Consider the following 21,876-nt stretch of genomic DNA (forward strand, 5'->3'; position numbering starts at 1 on the left):
CTTTCTCTCTCTCTCTCTCTCTCTCTCTCTCTCTCTCTCTCTCTCTCTGTCTCATCCTGTCTTGTTCACTGTCACACTAACTGCGGTCGATGCAGGAGTCACTCATGTAGAAGCCACCTTGCTTGGAGCACATTTGCCTAGCTGATTTCTTTTTTTCTTTTTTTTTTTCTCCCCTGCTGAGTTGGATGATTGGACGTCTCTTAGATCAAGAGACGAGGAAGGGAGGAACAACAAGTAGCTGCTGCTGACTTCTTTAGAGCTCCTGCACAAGCAGGAGAAGACTTCTTTGAAACATACAGAAATCCTGGAAGGTATTTATACACTTCAAAACAGTGTATTTACAGCCAAGACTAAATGGTTGGTCAATATTTGTAAGGCCAAACGCACATCCAGGTGTGGATTACAGTAGTGGATTTATCCTGGAGCTACATGTGGGCCCCAGCCCCTGAAGCCTGGCTGGGAAATGAAGCCTTTCCCGCGGCTGTAGGAGCGCTGTGGGCAGCCATGGCCCTGGAGGGGCGCTGTCTCCAGCGGGGATCACCGGCCATCATCAGAAAAGGTCGTCAGCGGCGTGCTGCGAAGCATACTCTGGCTCGGGTCACTTCTACTCTTCTATCAAGGACACGCCTACACGGCCTGAGGCATGTGTGCATACCTGGTGGTTCTCTGGGCCGCAGGGCCTTCTGGCTACTGGCCCTCTGCACCTCCCTGGGGCTGCTTTTGTCTTGGTCATCAAACCGCCTACTTCACTGGCTTTCCTTTCCCACACACACACGGATCCACACAGAGTGGGCCAAAGAACTTGCCTTCCCCACGGTCACAATCTGCAACAACAACCCCATACGACTCTACAAGCTCACCAAGAGCGACCTTTACTTCGCGGGCCACTGGCTGGGCCTGCTGCTAGCTAACCGAACGGTGAGGCCTTTGGTTCTGGACTTGCTTCAAGAGGACCGTCAGGCCTGGTTCAAGAAGCTGTCCGACTTCAGGCTCTTTCTGCCGCCCAGAAACTTTGAGGGAACCAACCTGGAGTTTATGGATCGACTGAGTCACCAACTGGATGACATGCTGCTCTCATGCAAGTACAGAGGAGAACAATGCGGGGCTCACAACTTCTCTTCAGTAAGTCTAACTTCTGATGTGTTTATGTCCACTTTCTTTCTTAGAATTTCTCTTCACGTCAATTATGTCAGCTGCTGTTAGAAAGTTGCATTTTACAGTGCTTGATGGGTTTAATGTATTCAACTTACATTCTCTTTTGTTACTTGCACACATTAATGGCAACATTTTGAGGTCATGAAAGACTTAAAACTCAATATACAAGCTGCTTTAACCAGTACTCTGCCTTTCTGTTAGATCTTTCTCCAGCAAATGAGATACTGCACAAAGCAGTATCAGTACCAGGGCTCCCGTTAATTTCATGCTTGTTGGATTATTGCATTTAGAAATCCGAGGTAAAACGCTACATACCATGAATGCTCAATAACATGGACAAAATGAGTTATGAGTGAAGCATAGCTCCAAAAGCTCCATATCAGAACGTTTTTTTTTCTCTCTCTCATATAGCTGTGCATCCCCTGGAGAAGTTAACTGCCTCTGTGTCTGATCACTCACATAATGAATGTCTTCTTTCTGTATGGGTGGTTGTGGGAGCGGGGATTTGTGCGCCCACTCTTCCTTGTGCGCTCCCTTGGCTTGCCTGAACCGTGGCAGATGTTTTCTCTGCGGTAATGTTCAACTCATTTCTGTTCTTTTCAATCTTCTATCTTTGGTCTCGGAATCAGAGAGTGACTGAATTACAAATGGTACATGAATACCTGTGTGCTATGGTTGTGCAGTTTGGTTGTTTTTTTGCTCACTTTTGCCACATGATTTTTGCTTCCCGTTGCTTGAAAGTTATTTTTCACCACATGGTACTTCTAAAACTGTTTAAGATGTATTTCTTCATCCGATGCATTCCATGTATTAGAATAACAACCTGTTGCAACACGCGCATGTATTAGGTGTGGTGTTAAAAGACTTAAAAACATCAATAAGGGAAGCTCTATAGATTGAATGGATCACAGTCCGTTAACAGGTATTAAGTCAAAGATTCATGAAGCAGAATGAAGAGAAAAATTTGCATACCAAACCTGTTTTGCCCACTCCTAGAACGCCAATGCTGCAGTTGCCGCTACCACCATAATATGGCTAAATGTATAAAAGAACCGATCGATTTTTATTGAGGTTAATATAGTCTCAAGGTTTAGTTGAGAAAACACAACAAATTTTCAAACATTTCAAGCCAGACAGTGTTATTTAGCTATTCAATGCTCCGTAACTGGAGTGTCCTTAAAATGCAAAGTGATGCGATTATGAGTTAAGCTTTACCGTACTCTCACAAGCCAATTTATCAAACAGTTTGTTTTCTCTTTCATCGAATATTTCTTCTTCTTTTGGTGACTTTTTGATGAACACATGTCTCAAGGCCAGTCTGCTTCTCATTGTGGTAGATATAACATTTCACATATAAAGACAACTCTTGATCCTGTAAAAATAAGATGTACCTAAAAAGAAATCCTAAAAAATCTGAAATTGTTTTGCAATTACACGACTTGGAATAACAATTATTAACTATGAATAACAACTTACTTGCATTATCTTTATATCTGGTTGTGAAGGGCATTGTCAGAAATGTATTTAATGCAGTATATAGAAAGTTGTATTTACAACTTCTCAATGGGAAAAGATAATCAAGTTAAAACACTGAGCAACTTTAGACACAGCAGATTCCTCTGTTTATTATTTTCCAATAATTCTTCATGATTTCCTTAAAACCGCTCAAATAAGTTGACTCCCTGGAGTTGAAAACACAGTCTCTTGATTGCCATTTGCATGTGATAGCAATGCTGGAAAATCAACAACAACAAGCATAAAAGTGATCTCTTCAACTACTTAAAATCCAATTAATCTAGTGTCTGTATTCATTTTTTACTAGTTCATGGTCAGTAATTATTATTTGAAATGCAATCAAATTGGATGCATTTTGTTTATTTTTTTTGCGCTGCTGTGGCTGGTGCTGATGTGTTTATCTCATCATTTAGGGCATTTGCAATCTGTCAGAAAAAACGCAAAGTGCATCAACCTTCCGCCTTGGAAATGAAGAACTTAATCAGGGCCACTCTCTTACATCAGTATCTATTATCAGGGTTTGAAGCAACAGCATGCAGGATAATCTAAGCAATTTTTTTTCTTCAGATTTTTTTTCATCAATTTTCAAACAAGCACTGCAAGGTTTTGCAGTCTGCTTTGTTACATTAATGTTTGCAGGATATTCTTTAATGTAAAGGTAATGCATCCAGTAGTAGGTGTGCATTTTTTAAACGCATTGTGAAGTATGCATGAACATGCAAAGCACTTATGCAGACCTAAAATGTACTAACACTGTGCCCAAGCTGCCCAAACATTTTGTTAGAAAGAATTTAGCTGCAATGAAGTGAAAATCATCCTCTGAGAACAGCCACTGTGGAACCTTAAAAAACCAATCTGTACACTCAAACAGAATAATCAGTAAATCCAAACGTGGTAAGACTGTTTAGGACAAGGTTCCTGCTACAACTCTGCTTCAAACCAATACGCTCCGTAAAATCTCTCCAGTTCCAGCCCTAAACTCTCCGAGACCTGCAGGGTTCATATTCTCAGTTTGGATATTCTGGATGTAGGATGACTTTGAATTTTGTGAACTGAATTGGATTTGCCCGTATGTTCTGGAGAGATAACTTCCGAAGATAATTTTGCTCCTTCTAAAAAAACCCTGGGAAATGTGAAAACTCCCGACAAAAAAAAAGTTGAGTACTAGGGATGTAAAGATTCACTCAACTCCCTATGCGACTCACAATACAATTCTTTCACAATTTATTTTTCAATTTTTATTTATTTTATTTTATTTTTTTTAAACTTTACTTAATGCACTACTTAATTTCTTTGGCTCTTACACTCATTTGGACGAGCGAGGCTACAAACCCTTTTGTTAATACCGTTTGCCTTTGCAGCTACCATGATAACGATATGCAGGGTCAGAAATTAACTTTCTGACTTAACGGCCAAGGTGGCATTTAGGTGAAAGAATTCACTAGAACAGATTTAAGTCACAGAATTGTTAGTTTCATCAAATTAAGAAATTGAGAAATTTAAAAAATATACATTTCCTGACCTTTATTTTTGAAATTGACAGTAGTTTCCCAGACACATCCCTGCTCCCCTCTTAACCTTATTCTTCGATTTGAACCTTGACACCTTTATTTTCGAATAAATGCTCCAAATGTATCTTTTCATCCATATTGAGCATTCATTAGCTCGCAGCAGCTCTACTGCCTGCAACATAATTTGTTTTCAACTACACTTGAAAACCCCAAATACCACTCATATTTATATGAAACTGCTTATTTGACGATTTTAGTTCCCATAAGTGGATTGGTTTCTTTTTAAAAGGAGAAGAAAACATATGCGACTGCCAGAATTCAAGTTAAAATATGTTTCTTGTAGTGCAGTTTGAATATTGTAGTTGTAACAATAAGAGTATGTGGGATTTGTTCATTTTTTTCACTTTGCAGATAGCCACAAAGATGCCCCAGCCTTGCTTCTTCCTCATCTGGCTTAACCTCAAAGGGGGTCTGATGCTGTTAACGGGTCCTCAGTGAGTTTGCTAATCTCATTAGCCTGCTGCTGCAAGTCAGCAAAGACTCCCGGAGGCCTATTCATTATCACTGCATTTACAGCACTGTCACTCTGAGACCAAAACAGGATGAAACAACCAGATTAAACCAGGGAAGAGAAGCTCACATGCACATAGCTTGCAAGTATATAAGCACTACGTCTCCTCGGTTTGCTTCTGACCAGATTTGTGTACCTGCACACACAGTTGTCGTGCAGAATAAGTGTGAAATCCAAATGTTAAAGGATGATAGGAATTACAGGCTTACGAGTACAGAGGACACTTTGAAGCTGCCAAGCATGTGCGTGGTTTGTCAGGGAAGGAGCAGGAGAAGGTATGGCTAGAGGTTAGGAGTGAGAGATGGTATGGGAAAAAAAGCGTCTGGGTGGGAATACAAATGTGTCCCATAACTCCAGCCAAGCTCTCGCAGCAGCAGGATTTCATGTCTTGCATCTAATGTATCACACTGAATGGGAACAAGTAGAAGGCGGGCTAATCAATAAATCTATTAGCTTCGCGCTGTAGAATATGGTGGTCCATTTTGCTCCCACATCTCTGATACTGATCTACTCTTCGCTAAATTTAACAGTGGGGTATAACAGCTGGAATAATGCGCCAAAGGCCAAGCAAACCATTCCAACCTTCCACAATAAAATGTAAGTACTACCTTTATCAAACCCCACCTAGCTAAGCCTCTCTCAGCGGCACAGATACACATCTCCCCCTTTTTTTCCGAGCTCCATGGAGAACTAGATATCTGGGCCTGCAATGACAAATGAAAAAGTGCTCAGAGTCGGAGAGCAGCAACACTCCAGGCAGGGTAAGAAAAAAAAGGTGAACCTCTCTGCCTGGCCCCTGTAATGTATCAAGCACGTCTCTAGAGAAATCAGCAGAGCCAGAGTAAGACCGTACTCTGCTTGTTTGCTTGGGTTCTGAATAGTGAATTTTACAGGGGCAATACTGGTTGTCAGATTTAGTGTTATTAATGTTTCAGTAGTTTTTATTAAAGCTGTTGTAATCAGGTTTTTATAGCAACAATTTATCACGATTGATAGTGCTGCTGCTGCTTCTTTAAAGCTGCAGAGAAGAAAAAAAAAAGACCTTTTAATGTCTTACAGCTCTTTGTTGTTTTTTTGCCCAGCAACTTCTCTCATGGACAACAAGGCTCTTAGAAGCACTCAATGGTAAACAGAGGTAACTCGTAGCTTGGAAACACGGCAGATAAATTAACAGGAAAAGAGACATGTTTCCCACAGGACTAAAAATGGGAGTAAATATTAGACTTTCATTCATATGGAGGCGAGAAACATCGAAATCAAAGCCATAAGTTGCTCTCGTTCTGCTCAGTGCGTGAATATGCAACTCAAGGTACTTGTCATATCAGTTTATGAGGCGGTAAAATGCTCCTGCTGTGTTTGCAGGTTGTTTCTGCTGCCTGCAAGATGCCAGATAGTCACTTTGTAATGGGTTGGATGTTTTCTGAGCAGGGAAGATTTCTCTCAATACTTCGACATTAAACTGAAAGAGTTCAATATTGCAAAGTGCAAGAAGTTCTCTCCAGTGTTGAATTTAGACTGAAAATGTTCCTAAAAACAAACCATATGCCTTATTGCAGCTAGTTTTAATTATTAATTCTTTCACTTTCCTGGCCTTCTGTTGATACTGTGGTTTGACAGCAGTGTCTAGTAGCTTGGATGTTGACTCTAACCGCTCTCCGGGGTCACTCAATCTCACATCTTATTCCTCTCACTGGTGCCCTTTTGCTGTAAAGCCCTGCTTTATGAGAAGGCAGCTGAGTCAACTTGGCATCTCTCTGCTGCTCTATACGATGTGTTGATGAAATACATGTCAGAGCCTGGATTGTTCAGCAAGAAAACAGCGATCTCATTAACCTAGTCTCAGCTTTTTTTCCCCCTCTGCAGGGCTAATTACTTGCAGTTGTATTATCAGCACCTTGAGTCAAATAAAAAATCTGCACCACCTGTTGACCACCTCCTTTCTTATGTTCCACAACAACCATATAAACGCAATTAGGAGACAGACAGAGGCTTATTAAAGTCAAGGCCTCCACAAAGCCTGGTCAATCAGCTCTGATCCTGGAGGGGCTGCTGAGTGAGTTTTAAGCACATCCGGTATTAATGCAGGGCTGTACTTCTCTCGTTTGTCATTGACCTTTTCATTTGGGATTCTGTAAAGCAAGACCATAAGCTATTGATCTGCTGTGAAATAAACAAGAGTGGGAGTCAGGTATAAGCTGCAGAAATCTCATTAACAAAGGTGGCCGCGTGCTTACCGTGCTCTGCACCCATAATCCAATTTCCCTCATCAGAACAAATGGCTCAAGTGTTTTCATGAGCTACAACTTCCAGAGTGTATTAGAAACCTCAACAGTGCTGTGTCTCTGTATAAATGGCTGAGGTGCTTGTCACTGATGTGCACCACTCTCTGGATGCTGCCAGCATCCAATTGGTGTTTGACAGCGAGCCATAGGGCAAAGCTAAGTGTCACAATAATCTCCGGGTGTAATGCAAGCCTTGAATGCAGACGTAAAGACTATAGATTAGTATGCATAAGGTCACAGAGTTGCATAAAGCAGAAGACTTGTAAAAGGTTAGTGTTTGAAATAGAAAGCTAATGGATTCAGTTCTCCTCCATGAATAAGATTAGCTGAAGCTGTATCACATCTGCAGCGCACCTTATGAGCGACATGCATAACTTACAGCAGATGCGAGCCGCGCATGTGCTCCCTGTGTGTTCTGTGAGGGAAGAAAACAAACGTGCGTTGTTTATGTTGGAAAAAAGTGATGACGGATGACACAGGCGATGATTGCGGTGTTTGAAAAGCGAGTACGCATGGCTCACTCGACCTCACGCCTCATCATTCACTGAATTCCCTCATGCCTCATCTCCCTCATGCACATACACACAAACACACACACATGTCCTTAAGATATGCATCTTCCTTTCGCCCACGACTCAAATCTATATTCACTCACACAACCTTTGGCAGCAAACATCCACCCACAGTCCTGTCTCTGCATTGTATGCATGTGTAGAGTACAGTGAGAGGATTTGGTAATAGGGACAATATAAGACGCTTCTGTTATTACAGTGTACAACAAAGACTCCACATCATTAAAACGATCTTTAAGATTACCCTGCAGTTGCATCAACGACTTTCTGACACAAACTCAATCACAACTAAACATTCTGAGCTTTGCAATGGTAAAATGTATTGCAACGTGTTTGTATTTGATTGCAACATATTGCGCCACTTGATGCAGGTAATGTTATTCTGTGTGTAAAACAACATGGGGTCCAAATCAGTATTGTTAAATCCCACCATAAGCTTAACTCATTAAATCAATGACACTATTTTGAAGTCATATTCATGTCTTTTAGAATGTCAAAACTATGTCCAAACCTATCCTCATGTCTCCACTCGATCAACGAAGTTAGCATGCATCCAGTAGACCATTTTCGAAGCTCATGAATCTAGGTCATGAAGTAACATTATTATCACATCATCTTTGGCTTGTGTCGCTTAGTGATAGAGTCAATTGACTCACAACCGCCTGATCCCCAGCTCCACGTGTCAAAGTGTCCTGAAACAAGACACTGAATTCATCTTTGGGACAAAGCTATCTCCTCTTGGACAATCATTTTAGTTCAAATGAAACCCAGTGTCAGGGTTTCAAACTCACAATATGTGAACACAATATCAACCAATCATTATTTGTAAAGAGCCAGTTCATTGGTTATATCAAGACACTTTACGAAAGAGCAGGTTATGACCATACTCAATAATGGGGGAGCTGGGATTATATGCAGGAAGGATTTTTTAGTATTCCACACTTCCTTGCCACTGGGGATGGAGGTCGCCGCATGCTGTACATGAATGAGGACGGCACAATAGAGAAAATGTGGACCGGTCAGTGTCAGATAATGAAAGTAAACCCTTCAAAGAGAGAAGAGTGGAAGTCAGAAGAAAAGAATCCATGTACATTAATGAATCATTGAGTTATTGTTGTGTTCACTTCATGTAGGATGGATGGAAGCATTAGAAAATAGTTTTATGAATTGTGAGCTCACACATCAAGGCAGACTTGGTCATACTGTATGGTCATTTACAAATATATTTAATAAGATAACAGCCAAGTTAGCTTTATTAACATTTAGGGTTAGTGGACGTGAATTCTCTTTAAAATCAAGTGATTAACCGCAGGCCAAACGAGCACCTATACTAAGCTTCAAAGATGTCGGACAGTTTCGTCCAAGATAATCAAACTATTCATTAACTCCAGTAAAGACAGTGAGTTCAGTATTAGAGGAACTTTAACTTAAAGGTAGACAGCCTTTCATGTTCTAATATATCTTCTGAACCTGTAATTTGATAAAAGTTTACAAGCTTTTACAATGTCCATCCTTGTACTTGGATGGCCTGTTTAAGGTTCTCTGAGCACCTTCTCCTCGTCTCTTGTTAGAAGCACAGGTAATATGAACAGAGCTGGGGGAGTCCACTGGACTTGTACACGGTGCTGACTCTAATAAGGTCTTCCCAGTGTGTAATACTGACTCTGTCTGAGGCTCCTCATAGTTGTACCTTATCATGTGACAGGAAGCAATCAGTCTGAAGCCACATACACACACTCATAGACACACACACACACACACACACACACACATAGACGCACACACAAGTGGCAGTAAGAGACGCAATGGCTAACTTTTTTAGCTCTTCATCTCTTACTAACAAGAGCCCTGATGGCTGTCTAAGCTTAAATCATGTTTTTTTTTCTGCATCTACAACCTTAAGTTATACGAAGGATGAATTGCAGAAATAGGGAAATGCACTTACACATGATTTCATTTGGCATTTGTAAGAGTTATATTCCATTTTCTAACACGTTGGAAAAACGCCAAGAACATCTTTCCAATTCATTACATCCCACACACTTTCCAGACTCCTGTTTCCCCTCTCTCAAAATGACATTGTCATGGTATTGCAGTTGCCGTCGGATACTAGAGCTCACGGGGTGTTTGACTGTTTCAGTATGCGTGCGTTTGACCTTTACCAGGTTATTTTTATTCTCTTCATTCTATGGAGCGTGGGTTGAAGTCCACCAGGATTTGGCAAACCACCAGGATATTGAAGTTTAATTGGAAATGGCCTCAGAAAGAAAATAACCCCAGAACCTGAGCAAAAAAAGCCCCTTCAGCCATGTTATATACTGTACATTAACCATGCTGTTTGAATCTCACCTAGCTGCACCCACTTAATTCAGTTCTATGCATAACTGACGTGCATTACAAAAACTGCTTCCAGTTTGATCAAAGACTTTAGGAGCATGATGGTGCCAGTGTCGGCTCTGTGCTGTAAAACTGAACAGCCGTTTCATCTCATTTCTCTTGCTGTTATCAGATTGCTGCATGCAATGCTGCTCCTATGTCACCTAGGAAATGTGCCTGCTGGCAGATTTTTTTTTTTCATGGCTACTTGTGCTATCTGTTCAAAAACAGATTCCCTTTACTCTTTCTTCTTTCCGACTCCAAATCAGGAGTTTAGCAGTCTCAAGGTGTGAGAAGGAGTTTAGAAGTCTCCAGGTGCGACAGTGAAATTGCAGCCATAACCTTCAAATTATAGCTACTTTTTGTGCCTTTCAGCAAGCTCTTAATCCCCACTTCTGCTGGATGCTTCTGAGATGGGTCTGTGAGAGAGTGAGCGAGTAAGTGCGAGAGAGCACATGTGCAACTGCAACAGTTGGCAAACATCAGACTTCTTGATGCAAACCGGTTTGAAGAGTGATGGAACACGACGGAAATATGAACAAAATAGGAAGTGTAGGGAAGTTTATTTTTGCTTTTCCCTTACAAGACTCTGAAGGAGATATCAAGAGAATCACCTCCTGACAGTCCATTTTAAGAGCACGCTGGTTCAGCTTGATACCGCTGCGTTCATATGCTCACATCCACATTTCTCACGTAAACCTTCAGCTTTGTTCTGACTTGAGACCTCCTGGGGAATTTCGCGGTGAGCCTTCCTGACCTGTTGTGTTGGAGTGGATGCTGTTGAAGGCTTAATCCATATTTTATAGCTTTTCCATGTGTCAGTTGCTCAGAATAGGATTCTCAACCAGCCAGTTTGAAATTAACCACATCAAATACATCAGGTGTTTTGAGGTGCAGATAGCTGTGAGTATGCATTTAATCACGTTACACACATTCAGAGGAGTGTTCATAATTAAAATGTGGTTTCCTTTACGCTTGGGATTTCTGTAAACCTTGAATATTAAATCCCTCCCTGGAAGACTGAAAGGAGTTCATCTATTTCTTTTTCTTTTTTTTTGGGGGGGGGGGGGAAAGCAGGTCCTGGTGGTTTTGTAAATGAAATGGGTAAACAACTAGAAAAAAGAAGTGGGCATCAAGAGGCAAAAGAACAGTACAGCTTGCCAGATTTAACCTTTGCGATATCAAAGGGAAAGAGCTCTCCGAGAGGATCCGTCAATAATGTAACAAGCTGACTGTCTCTTGCTTTCCGTGTTTGTGCCTCTTCTTCAGACGTGAATACCTTTAATGAATAATGGAGACACCCGGAGCAATTCGCAGCAATTCATCCTCTCTACTTGACAGCACACTTTAATCTAGCTTTACCTTCTCATTCTCAGCCGCATGCTGTCATGTATACATATAAATATATAAATGTATATTATATATATTTTTTCCCCCTAGTTTATACATATTTATACATATAAACTAGGGGAAACATCTTCTTGTTTACATCAGCACTGGGCGTTTCAAACATTCAGTATATTACAAACAGACTCGATTAAAGAGAAAACCTTATACTGCTCGACCCATTTCGAAAACATTTTTCATTGTTGTTTTTGGTCTTTGTCTGTGAAGGATATTAATAACACACTGCAGAGTGTGTTAGTATGTTTTGGGTTCAGTCAGTTTGTGGAAAACACGTCTTCAGCGTGGAGTGATGCAATTTGAAAAGAGAGATAAAACAATTGCTTACCAATAAAGATTCTGAAAATTTGAATCAAAAATACCTGTGACACTTAAGGTCACAATATTCACCCACCACATTAGCATGCTAACTAGCAACACACTCGCTGTACTATTCGTACTTTATTATACCATTAGTACCACAATTTATAGCTGATTGGCCATTAACTAAGAGTTTGCCCTCAACACCCTGTTGACCATGAATAAAACTGACTTCAGTCACTCTATGGGTGCTGGGTTACTACACATCCCTCAACGTGAACAGCCTGGGTTTGAATTTGACCTGTTGCTCTGAAATCACCCCCCCCTCTCACACTCTCACTCTCTCTTCAATTTCTGACTCTTTCCGCTGTCCTATCGTAAAAAGGCACAGGAAGACAAAGGTACTTGATAATGTATAACCTATAGTGTTATACTGTAATAACAGAAGCGTCTTATATTGTCCCTATTACCAAAATGGCAGACAGCAAAGCAAAACTTTGTACTACTGTTCACAGGGTTTCGAACAAAAAGCAGGATCAGTTCAAATTAATGCTAAATGTTGGGTAGTTTTGCAGATTCACCAGTTTTATGGAAAACAACCATTGAAATGGAAATCACAAAGCAAAGTTCCATTTGCTTTGTGATTTTAACAAAGTTCGTTGTTCACCATGTATTTTTTTCTGTAAAGATGTAGCGCCTCCCTTTTGACAAACCTATTCTCTGCAGATAAAAAAAAAACCCCAGATGGACAGAGACATATTCTGGTAGAACATTCCTGTTGTAAACCTCTATAGCCACTCCTTCACTATCACTATGCTGGAAACACTGATGGATGTAACAACAGAATGTAGTGCTTGGCGAAGACATTTAACTGGGAGCCTACTGTGAGCCTACTGTTACTGGAGAAAATAGAGCCTTGTTGAGGACTATTTTCAGCGGTGGATTAATCCTCATTTGGCGCTCTGGAGAGTTTTTTTCTGGCATCAGGGCAGTGAGTGGGGCATTGAGTCACTGCAGTGTTGTGGCTCACTGATTTTGTGTTTTTTTTTAATGGACAGCAATGGAGTTCATTGGGTAATTGGATTTGTCTACAACCAAAATAGAATTTTTGGGGGGGCTTGATGTCACAGGGTAATCAGCTATTTCAACTTTTGACTCCGAATAACTGCTGAACTGTATGTCATACAGGCCAAGTCCAGAAACATGTAAGCAACTGTAAGTTACATATTCAAATGGTATACTCATTTATTCACTGACATGCATCTGATCAATTTGGTGGCAGCAATTTACAGATATGCCCTGGCACTGGGTCTGCTTCAAGGGAAATTTCTGCACCCGTAGCACTTCAATTAGAAGAGAAGTTTTTATTCCTTTATATTATTCCTTTCAAATAATTATTTTCCTCATAATAGACTGAAAGACTTTGCTGTCTGAGAAAGCCCACTCAAGGTTTGCAGCACTGTAAATTATCTCCCACAATGCACTCCTCAGAGTGCAAAACCCGAGACTCACTTTCCCAAAATGAAAAAGAAAAAAAAAAAAAACCCGATTGATTTAAAAACCAAACTCGAACGATCCCTCCATGGATGGAGATGTGAAGAGACACATCGGCCCTCGGTAGCTCATAAGCATTATCATCCATGTCTCTGTGGCATCGTGGGCACAGGTGGCACTGTGTCTTTTCTCAAACCCCTATGGCCTATCTTTCACAGGCGTAGAGGGATATGGACATCTATTAGCACTTCCCCTGCTGTGCCATGCAGTATGTGTGTGGGTCAGGAAGTGTGTGGGAGGCTTCTGCTGCAATTTAGTTGTTTTATAATTAACAAAAAAAAAACAGCAAGGAGGATTACTTGACTTTATCCTAGAACAAATTAGTTTTTGTTTTTCTTCTTAGAATAAAGATATCTGCATCTCTTCTCTATGCTTACACACCATCCTGAGGAAGATGTATGCTTACTGTGTGCAAAGACACATACTAGCATGGTAAAAGTAGACACTATGCACAGAAATGATTGCACACACATACACAGGGTTCAGTGAGGCTTGCAGATACCTTTACAGTAGGTTAAATGCATTCATGCAGGCTAAACATAATACAGAGTAGAGAAGCACATACAGTGAATGCACATAATGTCAAAACCAGAGACGCAGGCACAAATTGTAACATGTTCTAATGCAGAGGCAGTACAGGCTGTAATCACTCTTACCAGCTTGCTATAGGCTCCATATATGAGCAGCACTTATAGCCCCCCTCACTGAAGCTGTGCTCACTGCCACAGCAGAGAAGGCAGTTTTCTTATCATGACCGTCCTCAGCAGATCTGTTTCTCTGTATTTGAATAGCGTTAAATGTTCATAAATAGTACATAGAACCGAAGCATGCAATGTTTTTTTTAGAGTTATCTGGTTACACAGAGAAAAGCGATTTACTGACAAAACAGGGCTGGTGGACACTGTCACATCAGCATAAAGCCTGAGATTTGAAAATTGCAATACTGACCTCTTCTCACCTTGACAGAAAGCAGCCTAGAAGTCATTTTTTGTTTAAAAGTCTGCAGTAAAAACAGATAGACCCAGCCTATCACATCAGTTGGATATGCTCAGGATATGGTCTGTGTTCCAGGCTTTAATGGCAACCCTTAACTCGATGGATAATATGGAAAAACATAGATTAGCTTTGTTTAAGGATTGTTGAGAAAAACCCATGCCCATACTTGTTGTCATCTTTTTTAAGCGTCTTGACACGTATTGGTTTGTTTCGCTTCCAAATGAAAGAAAAATCCAATTTATTCAAGCACTCCTTGGTTTGGAACAACCACGCTAACATGCATTTGCTTGTGCCATATTAACTTTACTTAAATAGCTCAAAATCCTAAATTGGGCTGCAACAATTGTGTTTTTTTGTTTTGTTTGTTCTTTGGCAGCAAAGCCAGACATTATGTGGCTGTCAAAGTTTAATCTGCATTTAATGTAATATTCCTTCGTACTGTATTTCAATTTGTCTTTTTTAGATTTTGAAGTTAATTGTCACGTGACCTCCAGTTAAAGAACTGGAGGTCACGTGATTCTGAGCCAATCCACATCAAGCAAATCGTGTAGATCTGAATTCACAATTAGTTAAAGTGGTTTGGACATAATGATGATAGATTAGGTGTTTGACTACCTCATTTTTGTTACACATCCTCCTGTTTTGGAGCAGCCATCATGCCTTTGGAGATAGGTTTCCGACTTCCTGATTTAATAAAGTCTAATACTCCCCTTTTGCTCTTTGTTTGGTCTCACCCATTTTTACCAATCCAACATGTGGCTCTTGATGCTTCACTCAGTTCACCGCTAGATTTCTGTGACTGCTGCTGCTGCTGAGCAAGGAGTGTGTAGTGAGACTTTAGCGCATTATCTCTGAAACCCACCACCTGCTGTGTCTGGAAATCGAAGTATTGAAGTTTTGGAACCACATTGTGTGCTCCTTAAAAATAGTGACTGGCTTGGCTAGAGTTTTAAACCCAAGAGTTGAAAAGAAGGGAGATTGTTCCTGTTGTTTACTCACTCATACTGCATCCAGAGAGAGAAAAAAAAAGGTTGGGCTGAATATATTTCTGAAAAAAACTGGACGTAGTTTTTATTTTAATTTTAATTTTGTATTAGTTGCAAAATATCTATGTCCATTATTTACCTCTAAAGCTTTACCTAAGATTAGAACAGCTATTAATTTCCTTGAGTAAGTCATTTTCAACCGCCAGTGGAAACCCTGTTGCATCAATCGCACACCTCTGCTCTTGGAGCATGAGAACGGTTTACACCCTCCCTTCCTTCACTCTGCATTTCAATCCTTGGTCCTCGTCACATCATGGCTTCCCCCGAGGCTTTGTGATTTGCAGATAGAAGGGCAGTTCTTGACAGCAGTGTTAAGCAGAGACCTGGCTGTTCTTCTGAAGGACAGGTGCATCTCATCCCTGGAGGATTTCCTTGGATGGGGCACAAGGAGAGGACACGGCAGAGTCACCGTCACTGATGATGACAGCGTTTGAACCACTTTGACCACAAGAGCTGAAGAGCTGGACGCCGTGTTGCAGAAGTAAGACACGATGTGTAAATACACTAAGGTGAGTCTGGGGGAGGAAGAAGGTCTGAAGCCGCAACTGGCTTACCCCAGACACGTCAAGCGTTTTCCCTGTTATTATTGATGACCTCAGGAAAGAATCAACTTTTCAAAGTCATGCATGCCAAATTCAAATCCCTCTGCCTTTGCCTCATAACCAATAATAATGTGAAAACCTCGCTGGATTCCTTTTTAAGTGTACTCTGTCTACTTCTGTATGAAACAAACGGTCCAAGTGTTGGAAATGAATCCTTACCATGGCTGTTTAACTACTGCAGGTAGGAGTTTATTTATCTTACATTTTCTCCCCAGGTCATTCTTTGAGATTGTGTTGCACCTAACCTGCAAGTGGCAAAAAAATTGGCAAAAAACCTTGTAAACAGAGAATCTCTTTCCAAAAACCTCAAACAATACTGTATATTGCACATTACGTTTATCACACTAGATCCCCATAGAAGCCTATAAAATAAGAGAAAAAGAACATCATGATGCTTTTAAACATATGCAACAAAATGATGTTGTTTTTCTATTTCACATACACCATCCCGCTCCGACTTTGCAATAAATCGCCCCGGTCGAAGAATTAAAAGGGTCATTTACATAAATGTTAAACCAGAGCTAATAAAAACATGGGATGATTACGCATTAGCTTGATTTCACAGCTCCTTTAGCAGACGACAGCTGCAAGTGGATTCAACGCTGCATAATTTTCTGAGGTCACTACTGCACTTTACACTGATTAAATATGTGCAGCGAGAGCTGGTGCAGACCGACTTCATCAGAAAAGATAATTTAACAAAAGACTGCGCATTCGATGTTTCAATAAAGGTGTCACCAGTACAAATCCTCTTTTGTCTCACTCTTCTCACACCAAGAAGTTGGGAAAAGTCTGTTTTTGTCTTTTTTGTGAATGTGCAGAAAATATTTCGTTTCAATTTGTGACTTCCAGCATTCACATTTAGCAAACATATATTAATGTTTATTATTTAACAAATTATAAAGGCTGCTGATTTGATGAGTTGGCACATTGTCGATTATTATATGATATGCAATTGACTGAAACAAAATCCAGAACAAGATGCTTTTTATAAATGTAAATAAGCGTAATAAAATCTGCTGAAATGTGTCCAGTTGAGTAACAGGCAAGCAACCAATCAGTAGCAATCTTTTTCTTCTGGCACGTTTTCAGCGTTAAACAAATTGCACATTGATTGAGTTTGAGTTCAATCATTTGATATCATTTGTGACATGGGCTTTGTTGTTTGTTTTCTGCCTGATTTATTAGAAGCAAGTAAATTACACATTTCTGCAGTTGATACAGCCAATGCCTCAAACAACCGAACAATTACAGGAGGTGTCAGAAAGAGGTTCTAATTAATTATGTATCACTTCCCCTCCTCTCCCTGATGACACGATCAAAGGAAGAGCTGTAATTGAATGTGTCATCTGTTCTCAGTTGTATTCCTCAAAAGACTGAAAGACTTCTATGAACACTCAGGTAGCAGCATTTTTTCTTCTCTTCTTGTTCAGTTAAGGCTCCAGTCTCACACCTTTACCCTCCTTGGTTTCACTTCTGTGCTATTATATTTTTTTGTCATGAGCCATCCCTGTCTCTGCCCCTCCACCTGTCATCCGGAGTTAGCATCACTTTTCAGGCCTGTGAATGTGTGACAGGTGGTATTTTGTCAGTCGTGTCCAAACATCATGCCATCCCCCTAGTCTTTCTGTCATTCCTCTGGAGCGGGTTCCTTCATCTACCAGCAGGCTTGTGGAGCCAAAATGGGGGGCAGTACGCCAGAATCCTCACCCGAGCCTCTCAGGACTGCATCAGGGAGATCAGAGAGGCTACTCTGCTGTCAAATCTCTCTCCTCCATGCTGGGGCTCAGCTTGTGCGGGTGTGGGAAAGTGGGAGATACAGACAGATATGGAGTATGGGTAGGTGGGTAGGTGGGTGTATGGACAGATGTATTCCTCTGTTTTTTGTTGACAATTCTGTTAATCTTTCTAGCAGCAGGCCCTTTATAAGAGTTATGTCTATGCTGGATGATTCAACACCAATTCTCCTACCAATGTTCAGCGTCAGTGTTGTAAGTATTTTGCCCTTACCAGGGAGGCGGAGAGTCAGTGTCAAGGTCAAGTTGGTGGGCGTGTGGCATGCACACCAAAGGTTAAAATTCAAGTCCCAACACTAACCTCTCAATGATTGCATGTTTTATTACCCAAACCCACAATATGTGACCTTAAAACTACAGGTTAACTATTTACAAAAAAAGGCTTCATTGCTTTCTGGCAGAGAGTAAGTGGAAAATGTTCACATCTGTCTTTTATTAGCCCACATCAGACAATTAGTTGCAAAGACTATAAAAGGAGGGCAAATCTTGGGCTGGCTCCTTCGAGTCTGGACAAAAGAACAGGTTGTTTATGCTACAGTGCATAATATGCCAGACAACACATATGAACCAGTTAATCTGTACACCTAGCTTAAACTAAGGCCGTCTAACAAAGCATTGTTACAAAAAATATATTTTTAGATCTTCAGTTCTTGTTGAAACTCTTTAGTGAGTGTGTGATTCAGCTGTATGAATTATGGAGAATGCAGTCTGTGATGCTGCTCGACTGTAATCTTTCATAAGAGCTTTTTTTTTTCTCTTATGTTGCCATACTGTCATTGATATCAATTAGGTTGGTAAAGAAAAAAAAAAACGTCCAATGGTCGTCAATGTGGAAGCATGTTACTTTTCCCTTCTTAACTGCTAAAAACAAACATATTCTAATACTGCATTAGCCTGAAAGCAAAGTTGACACACAAGGCCAATGACCTTTGGTGCTGCTAAATTTTACACACTTATTTGCAGACTAATTACATGAATCATGTACTCTGAGACATGAGCTTGATATCCCTGAACTGAACTCCAGTAGTATTGAATTGTACCACGCGCGGATGGTGGGACTTTCCTGGAAAGGATGAGACAACCTATGAAGCAGACATGACAGTGGCAGAGAAAGAAAATACTTTCTCTTATCTATTTCCAATGTGAAAGAGATATCTTGAGTCCTTGCATCCATAGTCCTCCTCCTTGAAATAAAACCCATCAAGACAACATTGTTTCTCATAATTAATTCTGCAGACTCGCAGATCAGGGTTTAATCCCATCTGACAGCTTGAGTTTTAGACGAGTGCACTTTAAAAGACATTAAGAAGAGGCAGAGCTAATGTGTGGTTGAGCATCTAGACTGTTGAACCAATGCATGAGTCTTACTCTGGCTTTAGTACGGAGCAGGAGTATTTGTCCTGTTTTAATTCAGTTTACAACATGGATTTTAGACAGATCTTGGGAATGTTTGCTCTGCAGCTTGAGTTTCTGGTTCTGAGTTGGTAACAGTGTAACTGGGACGGTAGTTATGGGCGCATTCTATGCTATACTTCATTACAGACAAATGAGTCCCCTTAATTTGTCTTTAATCTATGTTTCTCTTCCTGGCATTATCCGTTGCCCTCATCTTGAACTGCATATCTTTAGATCAGACAATTTTTTAGATCAGAGTTTTAAAAAACTCAATAACACTGCTTTGCTTTCAGTTTGAAACTCAAGGGCATCGTGATATTTTTCAGTTTTGTTGATGGTGTTGTAAAAGACCGTTTTGAACTGAATTGTGAAATATTTTTTTTTCTCTTTATCCCTTAAGTCACGGTCATAAATTTGTCAGTGGTGACAAGGTGCTGTGCTCTTTAATACTTACAGTGGTTTCGCGATGTTTAATTGCCTGAGGACCTAGCCCATTTATCAGATATGCTTTGTGATGTAGCCAGAAGACTGCTGTGGTAAATAATTCAGCTTTGGATGAATTAGCCTTCACTGCAAATGGAAAAAGGGGAAACTTTGGCAGATGTAAAAAAAAAAGAGAGTATTTTGAGTAAGTGCGTCACAATTCACTCCCATTTTAGTTTAGCACTAAAGAACGGCTGCAGTAAATGTTACGGAAGTAAAACCCTCATTATCATAAATCCCATTTTATAAGCATTGACCTACAATTATTGAGACACAGTTAAAGTTAAGCGCAATATTATGATGCTAATGTTATTGATGATGAAGTTGATGTGACTTTCCAGTATAGTCATTGTGTGCAGAGTTCTTGTATTTGCCCTCCAGAATGATGATTTTCATTTCAGTGGACAAAGACATTTTATTAATCCCCCTTCATTGACAGTTTCATCCGGTAATATCACGACTATATGGAGTTCGAGACAGCAGAATTACAAAAAAAAAACCTTATAAAGTGACATTATGTGCTTTCTTATTAAAACGTTCACAGAAATGTCTCACATGACTGCAGTGGTCATAATGGTTGCTGGAAGGTTCTGAGCTCAGAGTGACATCAGCACAAAGGGAAAAAACCTAATCAAGACATTTAGAGACCAGCTTCAGTTGGAATTATATTTCACGTAGAGTGATGTACTAATGAAGACACATAGTGGGCAAACAAAGGGACCTTGTACGTAGTTGAAATATCTCCTCCTTTGCCTTATATTTACATAATATGTAGTGCGTGTTTTTCATTTCAATATCACAATATAAAGGTGTGTGTGTGTGTGTGTGTGTGTGTGTGTGTGTGTGTGTGTGTGTGTGTGTGTGTGTGTGTGTGTGTGTGTGTGTGTGTGTGTGTGTGTGTGTGTGTGTGTGTGTGTGTGTGTGTGTGTGTGTGTGTGTGTGTGTGTGTGTGTGTGTGTGTGTGTGTGTGTGTGTGTGTGTGTGTGTGTGTGTGTGTGTGTGTGTGTGTGCCCTGTTGTGTGCACACGTACTATACACATACTTTTAGTGTGTGAATGTGTCACAGCCTATGACGCACCACGAAGGTGACTGGGGCCTTGCACACACTTTCCACCTTCACGTATCACTGATTACACATTTGATCCGATGTTATTATGGTGATTTTCTTTTTTTTTAGCACAAGACAGGCATACATATTGGAGGATGACAAGGAATGACAGAAACAATTTCTTAAAAGTTGTAATTGGTAGACTGTCAGAAAGAAAAGGATGTTCATTGTGCTCGGACTAATCTGTTCTCTTCAGAGACGTGCAGCAAAGTCATCTTTTCTTATGACCATTAATGGAGATGAGCTTGGAAATCCATCTTCATAAATCTAAGCGAAGGCTCGCCAACTTGTCTCTCGCCCCTCATTAAGAAGACACATGGAAGTCATACCGACTCTGTGGCATGTTTTGAGACGTTCATCACCGTAAACAACCCCCCTCAGTGTTGATTACTGTTGTAAGTTATATCCCGTGCTGCTGCTGCGGAGCTCTAACTCATCTGTTCAACTGAGCTGTGCTAAGGACATAGACTGGAAGCTGAATGGCCCAGATAACTTGTTTTGTTCAGCTTCTTTTTTTTTTTTCTTCATGAGCTGTCGTCCTAGGAGGTGAGGAGACACGCAGTAGTCTCCTTTTCTTTTTTTTTTTCCAAACCTTGTAATTTTCCAAATGTTAAGACTGGCATAAACACACCAGGGAACATAAATCTTGTTTTTAAAGCTCATACATAAGACGCATAAGTCTCACCTGAGATCAAATTCATCCTTAACTACGCAACTGGCTTTGATAATCATCCCAATAAGACGGCTGTGCCTCACAACTGCTTATCCAACTAGTGCAACACAAATAAAGAACAGTGGGTCTGCCAATAGATACACTGAATGACTTTCCATTAAGCATTCATGGACACACGTCTCCATCCTTATTTACAGAAAGAACTCGATGCTGCTTCAAGGTTGAGTCAATAGACTGCGCCCGTGCAGTCATTGTTATGCATGCAGCTATGCGTCCAGAGTGATCCTATCTCCAGGATTTATCAGGGCTTCCTCTGGTAATTTGTATCACGTCCAGCTTTGCAGGCTCATAAAGAACAGTATGAAAGCCGAGCTGAAGCTCATGGGAGCATCACACGCATGTTCATACAGAGCAAGCTGTCACATTGATTCTTTCACACGTCTATAACTGTCAGAATGATTGGTTTCCTCCCTTGTTTCCCAATAATGGTCATGATCTGATGTGAGCGAGGCCTTTACTGACAAACTGCATTAATTA

At 40.5% G+C, this 21,876-nt stretch overlaps 1 protein-coding gene across 2 annotated transcripts in view; it reads left to right on the forward strand.

The window, feature by feature from the left end:
- Positions 1-21,876, forward strand: part of asic2 (acid-sensing (proton-gated) ion channel 2) — a 258,681-nt gene that overhangs the window by 160,590 nt on the left and 76,215 nt on the right. Inside the window, exon 1 of one of the 2 annotated variants that reach the window (XM_079365343.1) lies at positions 10-1,122. The exons of the other annotated variant lie outside the window; for it this stretch is intronic. Within the exon in view, the coding sequence (XP_079221469.1) occupies positions 430-1,122 (693 nt within the window). The 5' untranslated portion in view covers positions 10-429. Of the gene's footprint in view, positions 1-9; positions 1,123-21,876 lie in introns of those variants that run through there. 2 annotated transcript variants of the gene reach the window in all.

This window comes from Symphodus melops, assembly GCF_947650265.1.
Source record: "Symphodus melops genome assembly, chromosome: 17".
Lineage (NCBI taxonomy): Eukaryota > Metazoa > Chordata > Actinopteri > Labriformes > Labridae > Symphodus > Symphodus melops.